The following is an 18,122-nucleotide window of genomic DNA, read 5'->3' as shown; positions in this document are numbered from 1 at the left end:
TAGTCTAAATGCAGACAATCTATATTTTGTCAAATAGTGAACAATATTTTCTGATATACATTTTTAAAGATAATACTGGAGACTAAAAGGGTCGTACAAATACCGGTATTTGTATACGTAACATTTAGAGGAACTTGCAAAGAAGGCGTCTCTTTCCTGGATAAAGACATCACATAAAGTCTTTGCTTAATATCTAAAAATAGTTTTCTTTGATTTGGAACATTTTGTGCATACCAAACATTGCTAAAACCAGCAGAGCACAATAATTTTTTTACCATAGAAATCCAAGAGTTTTCACATTGGGTGGAATACATATCCTCATATATGTTTTTTAATTCTCGACGAATCTCAAATTCCGGGAAAAGTATATTAAATTTAATCCTCTGACAGTATGACATTAATTACATTATATAATATGAATATGTTTTTCATATGTGCTAATATACATTTTATAGCTTAATTCATGTAATAACACATTTATAAGCAGTCGTGTTTAAGTAAGCACTGGCAAATTCAGGGGGGGGGGGGGGGAGGGGGCGCACCCAGTGCGCCTCTAAAATTGTGAAATAAAGATAAATCATACTCCCTCTGGCAAAGAAAATGTACAAATTGCGAGTCTTAACTATCAAATTTTTGGAAACTCATGAGATTTTTCTACATTAGACTAATTTCAACGGAGTAGACTAGTATGATTTAGGTTCAATGATGTAAAGTACAAAAAAACCCTCATTTTAGTTACACTCTCCTTGGGTTCAAATGTGACCAGTCACCCACTTTTAAGTAATTGATATACCAGCTTGTGTTTTTTACGACTCTTCCATGTTTATAATAATACAAACTGGTATCGCTTCTTTTGTTGAACATCATTTACACCGTCCCATTGAACTAGATTTTTAAAACTGATTAATTTACAACTATTCGTAAGAAAAAAAATAAAAGGAAATATTTCTTATTATATTTCTTCAAGGCAGATGGTTTTGAGGGGATCTCAGCAGGTCTTAAATCTACAAACCTTTTAAAATTATAACTAGTGTTATTGCTTTTAAGTACAATAACGAGAAGAAGTTAATATCACAATATAAGTCTCAATATGAAGGCTACAATTTTACCCTACAAAAATCTCTAGAATCCAGGAGCTTCCGGGGGCTTCACCCCCTGGACCCCAATAAAAATTAAAAGAAAAGTTTCTTTATATATTTTTGCAAGGCAGAGGTTTTTGATAGGATTATTGCAGATTCCTAAATCTCAAAACCGTTAAAAATTGTAAAGAATTGTTTTACTTATACTAACATTAATGAGAACAAATATCACAAAATCCAAAATTTGAAGACTTCATGTTTACCCTACAAAATCTCTAAAATCCAGGACCCCCCCCCCCCCCCCAACGCCCTCCTGGATCAACCCGTGGTAAATTGAAGGAGTATTCTACGAACGACCTGCTATAGGCGAAACGCATCATACCTTCGCGCCTTTTTTTCCCTGTTCATGCGCAGTGTTAAAGTTTGTAGGGAATACACAAGCTAGATCTCTGAGCTCTGTCGAGTGAAAAAAACAAAAACATGGCAACGTCATTAAATGGCATTGCTCCCCATAAAAAACCTAGAACAGATCCCACACACCCCGTAACTGTTGTCCTTGGATCACAATGGGGAGATGAGGGGAAAGGAAAAATAGTTGACATGATCGCTGCCAATGCCGACATTTGCTGTCGCTGTCAGGTTCGTATTTCCGTGTTTTATCTTAATTCTCTTTATTTGTTGCATTATTTGACGTAGATTTTCACTCTTTTGTTACAAGTTATGTATTTGTAAAGTTTTGCGTGTATTTCATGTTAATGATAACCTTGATCGACCTTCCTATAACATTACAGAAGCATGTCGTTATTATTTCTCGAGGGACTATTTCAAAATCCGGAAAACGAAGAACTAAAAATAAGAATCAAGAAACGCTCTCTTCGAGTCTCGCGTAGTGAATTTGATCAAGCTTTGGGTTTTCTGCATTCCTGAGTATTATTCTTTCTCAAATAGCATATTTGGGTTACAGTGACATTATTATAACTAAGCAGGTTTTATTAATATCCGTAGAACGCGTACAGTTTAGCACAGTGCGTCTATAGTGTGTAGGAGGAGGCATGCTATGTTTCTACTTATTATCATTTGGCTGGAATCTGTTGAACTAATCTACATTAATAACGAGAGACACATGTTGAACACCTTGCGTGTAAGCAAAGATAGAATTGTGTCAAATCATTGGAAGGGGGGGGGGGGGATGTGCAAGGCATACTTTCATAACTTTGCCGTGAATTTTGAAAGAAGTTCAAACCAACCAATTAAGTAATAGGTCAACAGCACCCCCCCCCCCCCTCCCCAGGGCTCTTGATTGTCTATGGTTGCCCCATTCCCAATTCTTTTCCCAATTGAGTGTGTTAATTTTTCCAATTGCCATGTTTGCTATTTACATACTCCTCTTTATTGCAAAAACAAAAATTTAGTTGATAACAAAAGACCAGAAACCCAATGTGTCATGAATTTTATGTATAATGGTTAACAAAAAATTTAAGAGTTCCTATTTTCCCAATCGTAATGGCTTCAGCCCCATACCTTATTAGAGGTGTGAGAACCCTGAGCAGTCAAGGTTAATTAAAGCAGGGCATGGGAAATCGTTTAGAACATATTTTCTCTCCATTTGGTCCTATCTTGTTCAATTTATCAAGTTAGTCCAGCAAGAAACCTTTATAATTTTTATCTTTTATTGGTCTTTGAGATATTTATTTATCCCCTTTAAATGATATTAAAATAGTAAAGGTCTGAATAAATCAGTTCATTTGATTTTTTTTAAAGGGAGGCAACAATGCAGGCCACACTGTTGTTATTGGTGAAAATGCTTATGATTTTCATCTTCTGCCCAGTGGAATAGTCAACAAAAAGTGCACAGCTGTTATAGGTTTGTACAAAATTTGCATTAAAAAAGCTTATTTAAAGGGGGTTTTAGTATTTTGAGATACCGTATATTAATTTTAGGGATAATCTTGCAAAGTATATTAAGCCAGCTAGCGGCTTTGATAACATTTTTCCTTAGTTTTGCATGCATTGAAAGAAAATGAGAAGCACTTTACAAATTGAATATTTTTTTTTAAACTTGGCACTATCAATGCATCAATCATTCATCAAGAAATAATGTGCGAATCATCGTTTAAATTGAAATTAACATAAGATTGTTGTCAAACACCTCCAAAACTTTTTAAAAATTGAATTATCAATAGCACTCATTGATCAAAGGCAGTGCAAGAATGAGAAAGAAAGAATCGCAGATATTGATTCCATTTACATTAAATTTATATTATCTCTTATCATTCATGCACTCTTTATGCAGGAAATGGGGTTGTGGTACATCTGCCAAACTTGTTTGAAGAAATAGAAAAGAATGCTGCAAAGGGTTTGGAAGGTTGGCAAGACAGACTGTTGATATCAAACCGAGCCCACCTAGGTAAGTGCATTGCCAAAGTGTACAAAGTAATCTTTATTCAGAATTGTCATATATTAAGTAACATTGAAAGCCATTCAAGAAATATGGACTATATTACTGAAGGTCAAGGTTTGTCCCTGACCTGATTGAGAACTGCTTATTTGTGTTAGGTTTCTTACTGTTTTGCTAATTCACTCATTTGTTCTCCATTCCCTCTGCATTTGTAACAATCTACAGCTGCATGAGTTGGTTAAATGGGTTTCCTGTGGTCTTGACATGTCCCATTTCTCAGCATGATAAGATGCCTATTTTAAATGTATTTTAATCATTTATCTATTCATAGGATAATTGTTTATTTGCATTTCTGACAAAATAAATCAAAAAGAGATAAGATTACTTGAACAATATCATACAGAAAGGTAAACATCATTTCTTTACTGGGATCACATATGTTGTCAATTAGGCAAATATTCATGTAGCATATTGCAAATCCTACACAACAGGTTGGCGTTGTTAAGCTCTTTGTATGCCCGAGGTATCCAATATAAACATAGGTTTCTTTACCATTTTGTCAATAAAGATGAGTATTGTACAAAATCAATACATACTGATACCCCCAAAGAACAGGCTGTAATGCAGAAAGAAATATTCCTAATTGGAATATTCGTAATTGACCCTGCCAAACTGATCACAAAGCAATCACAATATTATGTAAATGGTACCTTTGATGTTTAAGAAAGGTTGACCTTGAAATTGATGAAAGGTTTTTTGCAGGCATTTGATGTGCTAAATTGTTCATTATTTATGTATGATTCCTGTTTGAAGGCAAAGTAAATCTCAGGATTTAGATGATTAGTTTTTAAATATTTAACAGGTTAAAATGATTTTGTGAGGAAAAGATGATTTCAAGGTCGTCTCCAATTAGTTGATAACCTACAATGCTGGGTGAAAGTATTTTGTCTTATTTAGTATTAACTATTAAGAAACCAGTCGGACACGAATCATATTTTATCAAACAATTAATCACCTGGAAAACTCTTCCCTATTCAGGAAAATAAATAAGGCAATCTTTTAACTTGGACAGTCATGGGTCTACATTGAAGTGTAGAATGTGTTTGTGTAATCTATACACAGTAGAGCATTTAGTCATTGTACAAGGTGTAATAAGATGCACATTTTCACTCTTCAATTTATTCTGCTGCTATGGGCATTCTATATTTACAACCCCATGTAACCAAATGCACAAAACTTTTTATAAAAAGCATTATGTTTTCAGGAAAAATTTGACCCATCTGTTGTTTGTTATCAATATCTTAAATAGTTTGCGGCAGCCAGACCCATTGTTACGTTTTATATTTTTACAAAATGACCATAAACACTTTTGTGCAAGGCATGAAAATGGAACTGTAACTTGGATTTCAGACCATTCAGTATCGTATGATTTGTTTTTTCCATTGTTTTCAGTGTTTGATGTCCATCAGATGGTGGACGGTCTCCAGGAGTCCGGGCGTGGCAAAAATGTGTAAGTATTAATTATTTCTGTCACTTTTGCTCAAAGGTCATCTCTAAGACTCTCATTTTTGTGTAAAATGCAGTCTTCCCCTACCGGTTTTTACCGGAGGGGACTATAGCTTTCCTCTGCGTCTGTCAGTCCGTCTGTCCGTCTGTCTGTCCCACTTCAGTTTTCCACACTTTTTCTCTTTATGCGTTTGAGGAATAAAATGAAATTTGCTGAACAGCTTCAAAATGTCAAACTACAGATCAAGTTCTACTTTTGTAGCGTCTGGTTGACATATTTTCGAGAAAATTAATTTTTTATATTCAAATTTTTTAATGTTCGGGTTCGATATTCTGCATAACAGTGCATTGTTTTCACAATTTCCACAAACCGGTAGGGGACGTGTATTGCTTATGCAATACTCTCAGAATGCTTGTTTCTGTCACTTTTGCTCAAAGGTCATCTCTAAGACTCTCATTTTTATGTAAGATGCATTTGTTTATCTTATACACGCAAGTTATATTCTTGTACAGCTTGGTCATGGATATGCCTGTGGTTTGAGATAAAGGATATTATTAGTCTAATTTATCAAGTGCATAACTGAAATGTGTTCCTAAACCAGGATTAAATAAAGACCACAGTATAAATTATAGGAGAATAATGCACACTTCATAATGACTGGGGATTTTTTTTGGCAGCATTGACATCAGAATTGACATTTGTGTGTGAGTGACGTGTACAGGGATCAAGACACAGATGTGGGATTTAAATACATTGTATAAACAACATAGCACTGAACTCTTGTACACTACCATCACAAGGACAATTTGCTCGTTAGTTTGAGTTTAACATCCTATTTTCATTCAAGTCAAAACAAAATGTCTTCAGATAAATACTGTAAGGAGCAGACAGCAGACTAAAGCTTACATCTATGTAAGCATTCTCCTTTCGACATCCTGGATTCTCTTGTCCTGGTATTTCAGTCTATATGCTGCCTGTTACAGATACTAAATCTCAATGAGACTTGTACAGTGATAATGTACTTGTCAAAGCTATAAATAAGCTAGAAGTGATTCCTTTATGTAAGACATTATTTAACCTGAATCCCTAAATATTTCCTATTTATATTATAACTAATTAAGGAACTGAACTACTTGCTACAGGCATATACATGTGTATATCATTTACAATTGTATATATGTTCATATTATTCTGATTAAAATTGATGCATTAAAATTATCAAAAGTTGTTTGCTCTTTAGTGTTAAGTTCTAATCCTGAACATACCTATAAGATACATGTTATATGGAAGTAACTTTTATGTCCATCACATTTATGTCATACATTGTAATCTTTGACTATATCTACAATAGAAATTTTTCCTTTATAGAATCGGAACAACAAAGAAAGGCATTGGTCCGGCCTATTCATCTAAGGTATGCAAAATCTGTTGTTGCATGTCAGAGGTTTTTGCGATTTTATTGTTATTATCTTTTTACACAAAAATTGTCCAACAATTTGCTTTTCTTTATTTTTGAACTGTCTGGAAACAGACGAAAAAATACACATCTTTGTACAGTTAAACTTTGATATCTCAAACACTGATATCTCGAGTACAAGGAATATGTTGAAGTGATTTGTAAGTCCAAACCACTTCATCAGAAGTCTTTACTGTGCATGACAGGACTAGAGGAAGTAAAAGCAAAATTGAAACTAATTAGTATTCTTTTGACGATAGTGCAATAGATAAGGGTTAAACATGAGGAGTTCTGATTCATACAAAAGTGGAAGTGAATATTTTTTTTCCAGATATGTGGCCGTATTACTGTCTGTTTGCTTCATTAAAAAAAAAAAAAATTTGCAATTCAGCTTTCTCAAAATCGATTAGTGAGGGTTGGCCTGAGAACCACGATTTTAATTTTATGTGACCTTGTCCTTTGATGCATTATATTAGGTATGCCAAAACTTTTTGAATGGGATACAAATGGGTGAATCCCTTTTAGTATATAGATTATACTCATCTTTTTTCTGAGCGATCAAAAAGTTTCTAAGCCAATCATTTGGGTTTTTTACCACTTAAACAAGAAATTGTATTTGAAATTACACTCACTGAATCTGATTTTTGTCAGGCAACTCGTAATGGTCTGCGTGTGGGTGATCTCGTTGGGGATTTCTCTCTATTTACAGAAAAGTGAGTACTTTTTAGTTTACTTGGCTAACATCTATTATTCTAGTTTGTATCTCCAACATGCCTCACTTTTGTTTCATTACAGTGGCTTAGGGATAATTGAAGGTAAAATGTAATGTTGGTGTAAAGATATACCTGTACATGTAGATGTTGCGACATATTTTCAGAAATCTTTTAGACATGGCACTTTTTGTGGATACTTTGCCATAAAATTCACATGTTTCCACAAGTTAAGGTCTGTTAACAGTAACAGAAAATCACTGGTGAGAAAAAAAACGGAATTGATGTTTGATATTGTATTTAGAAGTGCATAAAACGATTTTGTTCAACTCCTTGCTTCAGATTTAAGAAGTTGATTGAATACTACCAGAGTCACCACGATGATCTGGAAGTGGATGTGAACAAAGAGCTGGAAAGATACAAGGTACTGTAATTACACTGTCCCCAACAGATTGCCAAGGTTATAGCTTTATGTCATCAAACCCTTCATATAACTAAACTTACACATCTATAATATAAAGGCCTGTCAAGCAAATCATTCATACCTTTAAGGACAGACGACACGTTCCTCAATTTTATATAACTTTTTCCAGGAATTTGTTATTGATTTACTACTACTTTGACACGCTTTCTTGCAAAAAATCAGGATACCTTACTAGGCATTTCTGCAAAACACTAAGAGTATGCAATCTCCTTTATAATCTTTTTGAAAATACACTTAAATTGCTGATATAGAAATAAAAAAATTTACAGCACAGGAAAATTCACTATATTGGAGCTTCACCGGGGCCAGGGCTTGAACTCATGACCTATGAAACCCGCGCTCCTAGCAGGGAGTGGCCACCTCTCTAACCAGTTGGCCATCTAGACATATATCTATAAAGAAAATTTCAATCAAATTAAAAATAATTTTAAATAATAATAATCTTACTTGAACTCTCTATAACAAGGAGATACAAAAAGATGCTCGAGGAACGTGTTGTCTGACCTCAATTCTAAATATTTCTCTTATAGTAGAAAAAATATTAGGAAATGGATAACTGATTTATGTGTTTTTTGGTCTGTCAGATTTGTCAACAAGAAATTTAAGTGATAAATTATGATTTCATGCAAACGGCACGCTGAAAATAATTAAATATGGAAGAAAAATGTGCATGCTTGATTGATAAAACAAGTGATTTTTAATTTGTTCATAAATATTGTATACAGGGTTATTTTTGCCCATCTACAGTTCAGATCCCCTAGGCATGTTTGTGTTTAAAGAGAGACAATTTGAAACTTGGTATTCCCCAAGTCTTAAATTCACCTTCTGACTTTGAGGGCAAAAGGGGCTAAAATTCAATGGGGGCCAATATTTCCCTGTATAAGGTATAACTGTCTGTAATTGTGATTTATTGCTTTGCAGGTATTAAGAAACAAGGTGAAGCCGTTTGTGAAGGATACAATTCCATACCTGGCCAAGGCCATCAAAGATGGGAAGATTATTCTGGTTGAAGGAGCCCAATCTAATGTTCTAGACATTGACTTTGGTAAGAAGGGTTGAGTGAAAGTGATCTGTTAACTGTATGACTTGCAGTTGCTTGATGGTAAAATTTAATCAGCATTCCATGTCTTTAAATAGGATTGTACCCGTATGTGACATCCTCCAACTGCAGTATAGGAGGAGTTTGCACTGGACTGGGAATCCCTCCTCACTGTTTGGGGGACATTGTGGGAGTGGTCAAAGCTTACCTCACCAGGGTGGGCAGTGGGGGATTTCCCACTGAACTCCACAATGTAAGTGAACATGTTATGGAATGTCCTCTTTATAATGTCTGACATGATAATATTTGATACAATAGTTGAGGCATATTTTGTTTGGTATGTTTCTTAACAGAAAAGGACTCTGCACTTCTAAATCTTTTTGTTACTCTAAATTGATACAAAATTGGGACTTCTTGCTTCAGAGATGTTTAAGGTTAAAGCTAAATATTCAAGGTCATTCCAATATCAATTTAAAGGTGAAGTTAAGGATTATGATTCTATTTGGTTAACAGAAACTTATTGTTTTTGTGTATGACTTATTTAAATTTAAATAGAGAAATTGTATCAGAATAATACGGAAAAGTGTTATTATCCTCACTGAGCATCTATAATGAACAGGAAATTGGTGAAAAACTTGTGAATGTCGGACATGAGTACGGAGTGACAACGGGAAGGAAGCGACGCGTGGGTTGGCTGGATATCGTCATGTTACGTTACTCCTCCATGATCAACGGATTCACACAGTAAGGCTTAGGATTACTTCTCTTTCATCAACAGTAATTTCTTGAAGACTTGCTGGATATTTTACTTTTTTATACTGTGGAACCATTTCTTTTATTTGTCGGGGTTAATTTTCGTGGATAGCCAAATTTTTCCTTGTTCGTGGGGGTAGGAAGTTCAGGATAATTTATCAAATATTAAACAAATGCTTGTATACACCTTCGTGGGGACGTGTGCAAGGGTTAGTGGGTTACCCACGAAAGCCATGAACATTGGTCCCCCACGAAAAATGCTGATTCCACAATATTACATTTCTCTCACATCATCAGTGGTCTCCCAAACTAAGACTGCTGCCTTGCACAGTAAAACTAATGCAACACACTGCAGTCCTGTGACACATCTTTTTATGTCCCCCTTTGAAGAAGGGAGGGCATATTGTTTTGCTGCTGTCGGTATGTCGGTCCACCAACAATTTCCATTCATTTTCCTCACAGAGAGGAAACATATTGAAATGAAATTTGGTATACAGGTTTATCAGGATAATATCTAGGTCAAGTTTGATATTGGGTACAATTGAGCAATTTTTAACAGAGTTATGCCCCTTGGACATATAAAAATTCCAATTATTTGCAGTTTCCGCTCATTTTCTTTGGAGAGGATGAACATATTGAAATTAAGATGTTTCAGTTATTTGCAGTTTCTATTTAGTTTCTTCACAGATGTTTCAAAAGGAGGGGACATAAGTGTTTGACAAACATCTCGTTTTGAATGGATGTAATAAATGGAAAATGCTTTTAATAAAGTGCCTTGCTCCAAAAAAGAATTATTGAACTGAAAATGAATATGTCTATTATTAAAATGATACAATTTATGAGAATTGTGTCATTGTGATAATTTCATCATATTTTTTTCTTCCCTGTTAACTCGGTGATAAAAACAGTGATGAAGACTACAATTTGTGTATTCTAAGTTGATTTTGTCCAATGGCATATTTCTACTGGTACTTGTCAAAAGGGATTTACTCTGTAAATGGGTTCAGTCTCTTAGGAGTGAGAATACATGTAGATATAACTATGTATAACTATATAGTGTAGTCTAGTGTTTTAAACAAAGTCACTCCAAATAGATGCAGACATTTTTTAACATATCTTTTGTAGTCTTGCCCTAACCAAGCTAGATGTTTTGGATGATTTTGATGAAGTAAAGATAGGAATAGCATATGAGTTGGATGGAACAAAAAACTATGACAGTTTTCCAGGTGATCTTTGGAAACAATTTCAAAATATGTTTAACTCTTTAGATGTATATTATGCTATTAAAATTCATTTCATTCGGATGATAAATAAGAGACTAAAGTTTCTGTAATTATAAATGAAGAAGTGTCCTTGTGTTGAGAATTTTAAATGCTTTTAATTTATACATATAACTCCTTGAAGTTGAGGGAGGTTTGAGAGAGATTCTTCAATTGTAGTTAAAATTTTACTTTACTTAATAATATTTGTAGAAATTTTTAAAATCAATATGAGGCACAGAGATTTGGGGTATTTTAATTTTGCTGTTAAATTTGACAAAAAACAGCTTTAGAATACCACTACTGAAATAGGAATCATGTCATAATTTTGTATTTTTGTTATGATAGCTCTTGATGAAGATCTCTGTCGATTAGAGGTGGAATATTTGACACTGCCAGGATGGAAAAGTGATACCTCCGGAGCTCGGAACTTCTCAGAACTACCTCAGAATGCCCAGAACTACGTTCGTAAGATAGAAGAACTTGTCGGAGTACCAGGTACACCAATCTGAATGTCTTGCAATTGCATTTACAATCATTGATACATTACATATACTTTCATTCGCACATGAGGAATTTTCACGAGAGACTTGATCTCGTGAATTTTTTTCAAGGGAATCAATTTTCAATTGTCTTTGGTATATTATTTTCAAGACATGTACATCTCCCAAAATCAGTTATCATGAATAAGTTTTTCTCCTATAAGTTGTGAAATAAAGTCACAAATTTAAGTTTCTTTATGGTATGAAAAATCATTATTGAAAGTTGTAACCAATGTTGTTTATCTTTTCACATTTTCAGTCAAATGGATTGGAGTGGGACAAGCCAGAGACTCTGTGATTGAAGTCTGTTAAAATTTTATCGCCTCCAACATTAACAGTGGCATAAAAATGAAGAAAATGACAAATATCAGAAATCCACACCTCTATACATGTACCTGTTGGTGATGGAAAAATTTTATGAAATTGTTTAACAATAGAATTGACAATACTATTCCATATTTTAAGATATTAAATTATGTGACTGTGATCTTTCAATGAATCATGTTTTTAGAAATTATGATATAACATGTAAAATGGAAATGCTTATTGTACTGTGTATGTGGTAAATGTACACGTTTATTTTTATTTTTTATCACGGTATTTGTGTCCCATATGAAATGTTGAAAAATCAAGATCTACCAACAATGAAATGAGATATATTGGTGACTTGTACATGTTTTTTATGTCCTCTGTATCTACTGGTCAGTGTGTTAACCAGACTTCTGGGTATTGATTCATTGTGTTCATTGTAATATGGCATATCTGCATATAGTGTACCTGTACATTGTTGATTCTTCAATTAATGTACTTTAGCAGCAGCTGCAGAATTTTTAAAAAGATTTTTTTTCTAAAGATTTGAATTTGTTGATTTTTTTTATGTACATTGCATAGGGCATATTACATGTACTGTAATGCAGAAGTTATAGATTATGTTGACAAGGAGATTACAGTACTGACTTCATGACTGATATTCTGCGGGTATTTTATGAATTGCATGGAACAATTGTTCAGTCATCTTTTTATAGATTTTTCTTTTTAATGCCAGTGGTAACTTAAGTCTGTATTTTGGTAGCTTTATTATTTTAAGTAATGCTTAGTATTGAGAACATAAAAATCTGAATTGTGTCAAACTTAAAGAAATAACAAAACACTGCTGGATGTGTGTTAATTGGCTGTCAAAAAGTATTTGCTCATATATTCTTTCTCAAGTTATATTTTAGATACATTGTATACACATAAATACCTGTTTAATATTTTCTTACATCAAATTTACTCCTTTTCTATTAACTTAATAAAAAAAATTTCATACCTGCATATTAATATATATTTTCAGTGAAATGTACTGTTTTTAAAACCATTTATTAGTTTGACATAAATCAAATTTTTCAACTTCAAGTTCCATTGAAGTTTCAAGAGCCCATGGCAATAACTGACTGTCTCAATGTTTATTAAAGAAGAAAAATGGTAAAGACACATATACATGTATTAACCTGTAAATTCCATGACTGTAAAGTATACTGTCACAATATTGGGCTTTGACTTTAGAAGGTCTATAGGATCTCCATCTCTATCTGGTTACTTCAAATCTTCAGAGGGTTTGTTTGTTCGGTTTGGGTTATTTGCTGTAATGCAAGATTCAACAATTCTGGTTGCCGGTACTAAGGTTTCCGACAATGTCAAAGGTGTAGGCATTTTAATACAATGTTCTTACTTTTTGTCAGTCACCGTTGTTCAAAGCTAATAATTATTAAATGCATACATGATTATATTTTTCAAAACTTAGTTTGATTGTTGAATATCCTTCTTTGCCAATAATTTGTTTGTGTGAAGTGAATTTCACCTTTTATTCAAAGCATGCATCTGAAAGCCAAATTACATGTGATGCATAGAACACTTATGTTTTTCTCAACAGTAGATTCTATTCTCTGGGTAAGCCATTGTGAAAGTAAACAGATTATTATGATTTTATGGGTTTGTTGATTTCATGTTTTACACGTATTATTTCAAAAATGAAAAAAAAAACCTGTGTTTTTCATATTCAACCATCAGATTGAAGTTTATATTATATTAAAAAGTTTGTAGTTTTGAATATCTTTTTTTGAAGGCTTTTCTTTTGTAAAATTCCAATATGAATGTTTTTAGTTCAGTGTTATCTTCCAAACACTAAGGAGTTTTGAACACATATTTACAGTGAAATGATTTCCAGGGGCTTACTCCAACAGTGAATACTTGTGTAAATGTACCTACTTTTACCCTATTAAATAATCATGTCACATTAAACTCCTCTTGGTTATCTTGATTTACAAGGAACATAGTCTTACAGTGTCCCATATTTGTTAGCCAAGTTTCCCATTCGTAATTCTAATCTCCCTAGATAAAAATAATGTATAGAACACTTAGCTAGCAAAGTTAACAGTGTCCTTGTAAATACATAGGTTTCATTTTATGAAATCTGGGAAAGTTTTCAATTTGATATTTCAAATCTGTTGCTATTTTGCTAAATTAATCAAATTTTCATTTGTCCTCCTCTCTGATTTGGCGATAGAGGTACATGTAGTTATCCAACAAGAAAGATCTGGCATGGGGAATGATTAGAAATTCTCTATACACATTTTTAATCCATATTCATTCACTCTATACACTGTATTGCAAGTATAAAAAAACAAGTTGCAGGTAATTCCAACTCTTTATTTTAAGGAACTGATAGCATACCAGTATGCAAAGTTTAAGTGACATTTTTACTGATTTTAATGATATCACAGATGACCATGCTCAAGTAAGGATGTGTATTTGTACTATCCAACATGCACAGAAACAAAATACATATATCACTTGATACTGCTTTGGATTACTACACAAAGATGAAAAAATGGTGTAGAAGTTTTTTGTCCATTACAGGAAAGAAAAACCATTCCAGAAAGCAGCAATATAGTTGGTATCAATTGCTAGGTTGCATTGATGATTGGTAGTGTATCCTAAATGTATATTTTATGAAGTTGAATTGTTCAGCCTTGGAAATCAATTGGCTAAATGTACAGGCACTGTTGAGACTTCCTCAGGTCAGCAATCACATAAATTAACTTCAGTGGACAATGTGTTCCAGTATTCCCTGACGAATCAAATGTTCACATTCCGATCTCAACATGAAATGCTGAAAAATGTAACACATTGTCTAATCTTTTCTGAGGGATCAGATATTCTGCAGTTGGTTTAAAATTATACAAACTGAATTGCACAAATGACGAACATTTTCTTCCTATTACTGTGGAATCATTTAATTTCATAGGGGCCAATTTTCGTGAATTGTGGGTTTTTTGCTAATTCATGGGGATGTAATTTCGTGGATGCGTCGGTTTCAGTTTCAGTAAAAAAAGATATCTCCTTCTAAATTTGTTTTCGTTGAGGATGCAAATTTGTGGTGGAGGGCTACCAACGAAAATTGAGGCACAACGAATTCTAATGATTCCACAGTATATTGTCTAACCACCAACAAAAAAATATCATAAAATTTATATTCAAGTTTTCAATTTTTATTCAAACTATTTCTAATACTGATTGATCAAAAGTTTGTTGATAAACAGAGTTTTCTTTTTTCAATATGTATTTGTAATTTCATCACTGATATGTTAGTTATGTGTTGTGAAAAATACCTGGCTGTTTTTCTTCAATAAGAGAATATTTCCATCTTGTGTTTCGAATTCCCCATGGTCCATCAAGCATCTAACCTGTAAAATTTGATGTTTGCATTTGCTTTTAAATAGCTCAGCTTTCAAACATACTATTTTATTTACTAAGCAAGACGTCTCTGGCATTTAAGTTTGTCTGTGAAAAATAAACACAAGTGAACTACTAGCCTTGATTTTGGCAGCGATGTTAGACTTCAGGTTTGTATAACATTTCGTAGTTTTACAAGTTTAATCATTTCGATGTTGCTTCAATGGGTAAAAATCTAAGTAAGACTATAAAGGGATAAGCATTATTAGGACCCTTTGTCACCCTCAGAATTTCTCTTTCGATGGAGTGGAGGCAGATCTTATTCTTTGGAAGATATTTGACCCCTCATCCCCCCCCCCCCCCCCCCAAAAAAAAGAAAACCCTGAATCAACTTTATAAGGCCCATTAATAGAAACACCTTTACCTCTATATAGAGTGTTTTGGGAGGCTTTAGATCTTGTGTGAGGTCAAGGCCTCCCTCCCCTCCAATAGACCTCATATAATTGGCAAGCATCTTGTTGTACTTGCTAAACCACTGCACCTGAAAAGAATATTGGTCAGAAAATGGAAAGATTGAAGTATGACAATAAAAGACATATCAAATCATTTAATGAAAATTAAGAATTTTTGAAAGGCAATGATCCATGTAATTTCTATCATTCATCCCTCAGTTATGATATATAAGTAAAGTAAAAACATTTTATCTTAGCTGATAGAATAAACCTCTATAGCAAATATTACCTTGAAAAAAGAGACCCTTTCAGGGAACCTCTAGTACTGCTCTTTTGTAAGTCATATTATAAAGTTTGCGAGGTTTCAGTTGGTAGATAATTAAATGATGTAGATCAAATAATGCAGGTACTACGTTTTTTATTAAGCTGTTTTCAATTTGGCCTGCAAAAGAGCATTACTACAGTAATTGTGAGGGGTCTATTAATACCTCTTGTTCACACATGTTGAATTTGACCTCTGGTGGAAGAACACTTCCAAATTCCCACCTCATTTTCTTTATTTGTTCCAACCGATTGTACCTGGATTTATAAATAATCTATGATATTTACATTTAAATTTATAGAATATGAAATAAAAACATTCTGAATATAGTCAAAAATAGATAATGTTTTATCTTTTAACAACTTTGTAAGTTGTTACTGTAGTTGTTACTGTAGTGTTCTAACAGTTTCATTCAATGAATTTTCACTCATGAGATTATTTCTAAATGTTAATGATAAATTTAAACTGCTATTTATTATTCAGCAATAACTTATAATTGATTTATGAATCTGTGAGAGTCAGACTGGTTTGATTGCCTGTGCCAGATTGCTCTGTTGGTAAGAGACAAGAGATTCAGGGGGGTTGCGTTCTAACAGTCTAATTGTAACAGAGACACTTATTGCCTCTGCTGGGGTTTGAACCCAGGTCCTCTGGCACGCCAGTCCAGCACTCTACCTATCAAGCTAAAGGGTTAACCCGCTAGCCAGAGCTAGTAGGAATGCCATATACCTGACTCTACCACATTGTCCCCTCCAAGGAAAGAGGCAACCCGACTCTCCTGGAGTGCCAATGCCTGTGGGGCAAAGTTCTGGAAACAATCTCTCTCACCCGCCAGAGAATACCCAGGTCCCAACATGGGCGCCAAATGTAACAGAGACACTTATTGCCTCTATTGGGGTTTGAACCCGGGTCCTCTGGCACGGCAGTCCAGCACTCTATCGATCGAGCTAAAGGGTTACCCGCTAGCCAGAGCTAGTAGGAATGCTATATACCTGACTCTACCACATAATGACAATATGGTCCATCATTTTCAAAGATCATTTAAAAGTGAGGAATGTAATATCAATCCCCGGCAACAGACAGCTCATTTGGTAGAGCTCCTGACTAGAGACTCAGGGGACCTTGTTTTGAATCCTGGTCCATCATTAATTCTTTAAATACTGGTACAAATCTATTACTCACAAGTAAGCCAGGAGACATCTTTTGTTACGCTCCAAAGCAGAATGTCTCAGCTGAACACCAGAAAAAAGACCGTTTTCACCAGCAACAGTTGCACTCCTAAACAAATATAAAAACACATGTAGTTATTGGGGCAAAGGGGTGTACATTTAAGAGATTTAACCAATTACAAAACATACACATCTTTTTGGTTCTGTTCAAATAATGCCTTCATTTCTTCCAAAATTTGTCGGATGCCATCTTCCTGAAAAATTTATACAGATCACAATGACATTAAATTTATTTTTAAAAAGCATCGTGGACTCGGCTTTGGTAAAAATAAATTTATACTTTAATCAGAGTTGTGATTGATCAGATACTTTGCGCATATTTTTAAGTCAGAGCTAGATAATAAAATATGTAAATTTATAAATAGATGAATGAATGGGAGAGAACAACGATAAGTATTCACACATTGTATGGTGGTAAGGACCCATCCAACGTTCTCTGCAGTTCTCGTAACAGGTCAAGCGCTTTCTCTGCCAGCATTTTTGTTTACATTTTTCCCGCCATCTTAAAGAATTTATGTGACGACGTTCTTGATTGGACCAAAATATCCAATAGATGACAGGTTAATAAAAATCACACTTACTTGATAAGTCGTTCTACTTTGTTTCCGACATTAAAAAAGAAGGCAAAATCATTATCATAAACACAAAAACATTGTGTTTCTAGGAACACTTATCGTTACATACTTCACTGTCATTTTAAGAAGAGTTTTATATCATGTTCAAATTACAGGGTCTGAATATGTATACAATTGTTACTCATCATACATTCGTTGTTACATGTCACAAGTGCAAGTCTATAATTGGCATGTTCTTGGAAGTAGAAAGTCTAAGATATTATACATTTGGTTTTTTGGAAGCTCAGAGTGAGAAGTCATTATAAAAAAAGTAACACAAAGGGTTGACAACAGATATGCAAATTAAAACTCCATTAATGCAAGTAACTTAAACAAAAGAAAGAAAGTTATTTAAATCTTTTGGAATCAAATTGGCTGATAACTGTTTATATCAAAATAACATTCAAAAAAATGAAAATATATAATGATGATATTAAAGTTGTAAGACTGAATATTATCAATAAATTAATTGAGCTTTCTTAACAATGTATATGATTAATATTTATTTGTTCTATAATCATTATACACATGTATACATCGATATTATATAAATAGTGCCTGTTT

The 18,122-nt window shown here is 33.7% G+C and overlaps 2 protein-coding genes across 2 annotated transcripts; one reads left to right on the top strand and one right to left on the bottom strand.

The window, feature by feature from the left end:
* The first annotated feature begins 1,476 nt into the window (after positions 1 to 1,476).
* On the top strand, positions 1,477 to 13,507 carry LOC105319827 (adenylosuccinate synthetase). Its single transcript, XM_011417524.4, has 13 exons — positions 1,477 to 1,718; positions 2,841 to 2,943; positions 3,373 to 3,486; positions 4,930 to 4,987; positions 6,353 to 6,398; positions 7,092 to 7,153; positions 7,493 to 7,574; positions 8,556 to 8,679; positions 8,772 to 8,926; positions 9,293 to 9,417; positions 10,552 to 10,652; positions 11,034 to 11,183; positions 11,487 to 13,507. Exons 1-13 carry the CDS (start codon positions 1,560 to 1,562, stop codon positions 11,537 to 11,539), a joined length of 1,332 nt encoding a protein of 443 aa, XP_011415826.3. The 5' UTR covers positions 1,477 to 1,559; the 3' UTR covers positions 11,540 to 13,507.
* Positions 13,508 to 13,899: 392 nt separating this feature from the next.
* LOC105319826 (DNA replication complex GINS protein PSF1) lies at positions 13,900 to 17,550 on the bottom strand. The gene is made up of 7 exons (XM_011417522.4): positions 17,348 to 17,550; positions 17,074 to 17,138; positions 16,898 to 16,993; positions 15,882 to 15,972; positions 15,366 to 15,482; positions 14,878 to 14,952; positions 13,900 to 14,378 (listed from the first exon to the last, which is right to left on the bottom strand). Exons 1-7 carry the CDS (start codon positions 17,420 to 17,422, stop codon positions 14,310 to 14,312), a joined length of 588 nt encoding a protein of 195 aa, XP_011415824.1. The 5' UTR covers positions 17,423 to 17,550; the 3' UTR covers positions 13,900 to 14,309.
* Between the last annotated feature and the right edge of the window lie 572 nt (positions 17,551 to 18,122).

This window comes from Magallana gigas, chromosome 6, assembly GCF_963853765.1.
Source record: "Magallana gigas chromosome 6, xbMagGiga1.1, whole genome shotgun sequence".
NCBI classification, from domain to species: Eukaryota; Metazoa; Mollusca; class Bivalvia; order Ostreida; family Ostreidae; genus Magallana; species Magallana gigas.
This window is presented reverse-complemented; position numbering and strand designations above follow the sequence as displayed.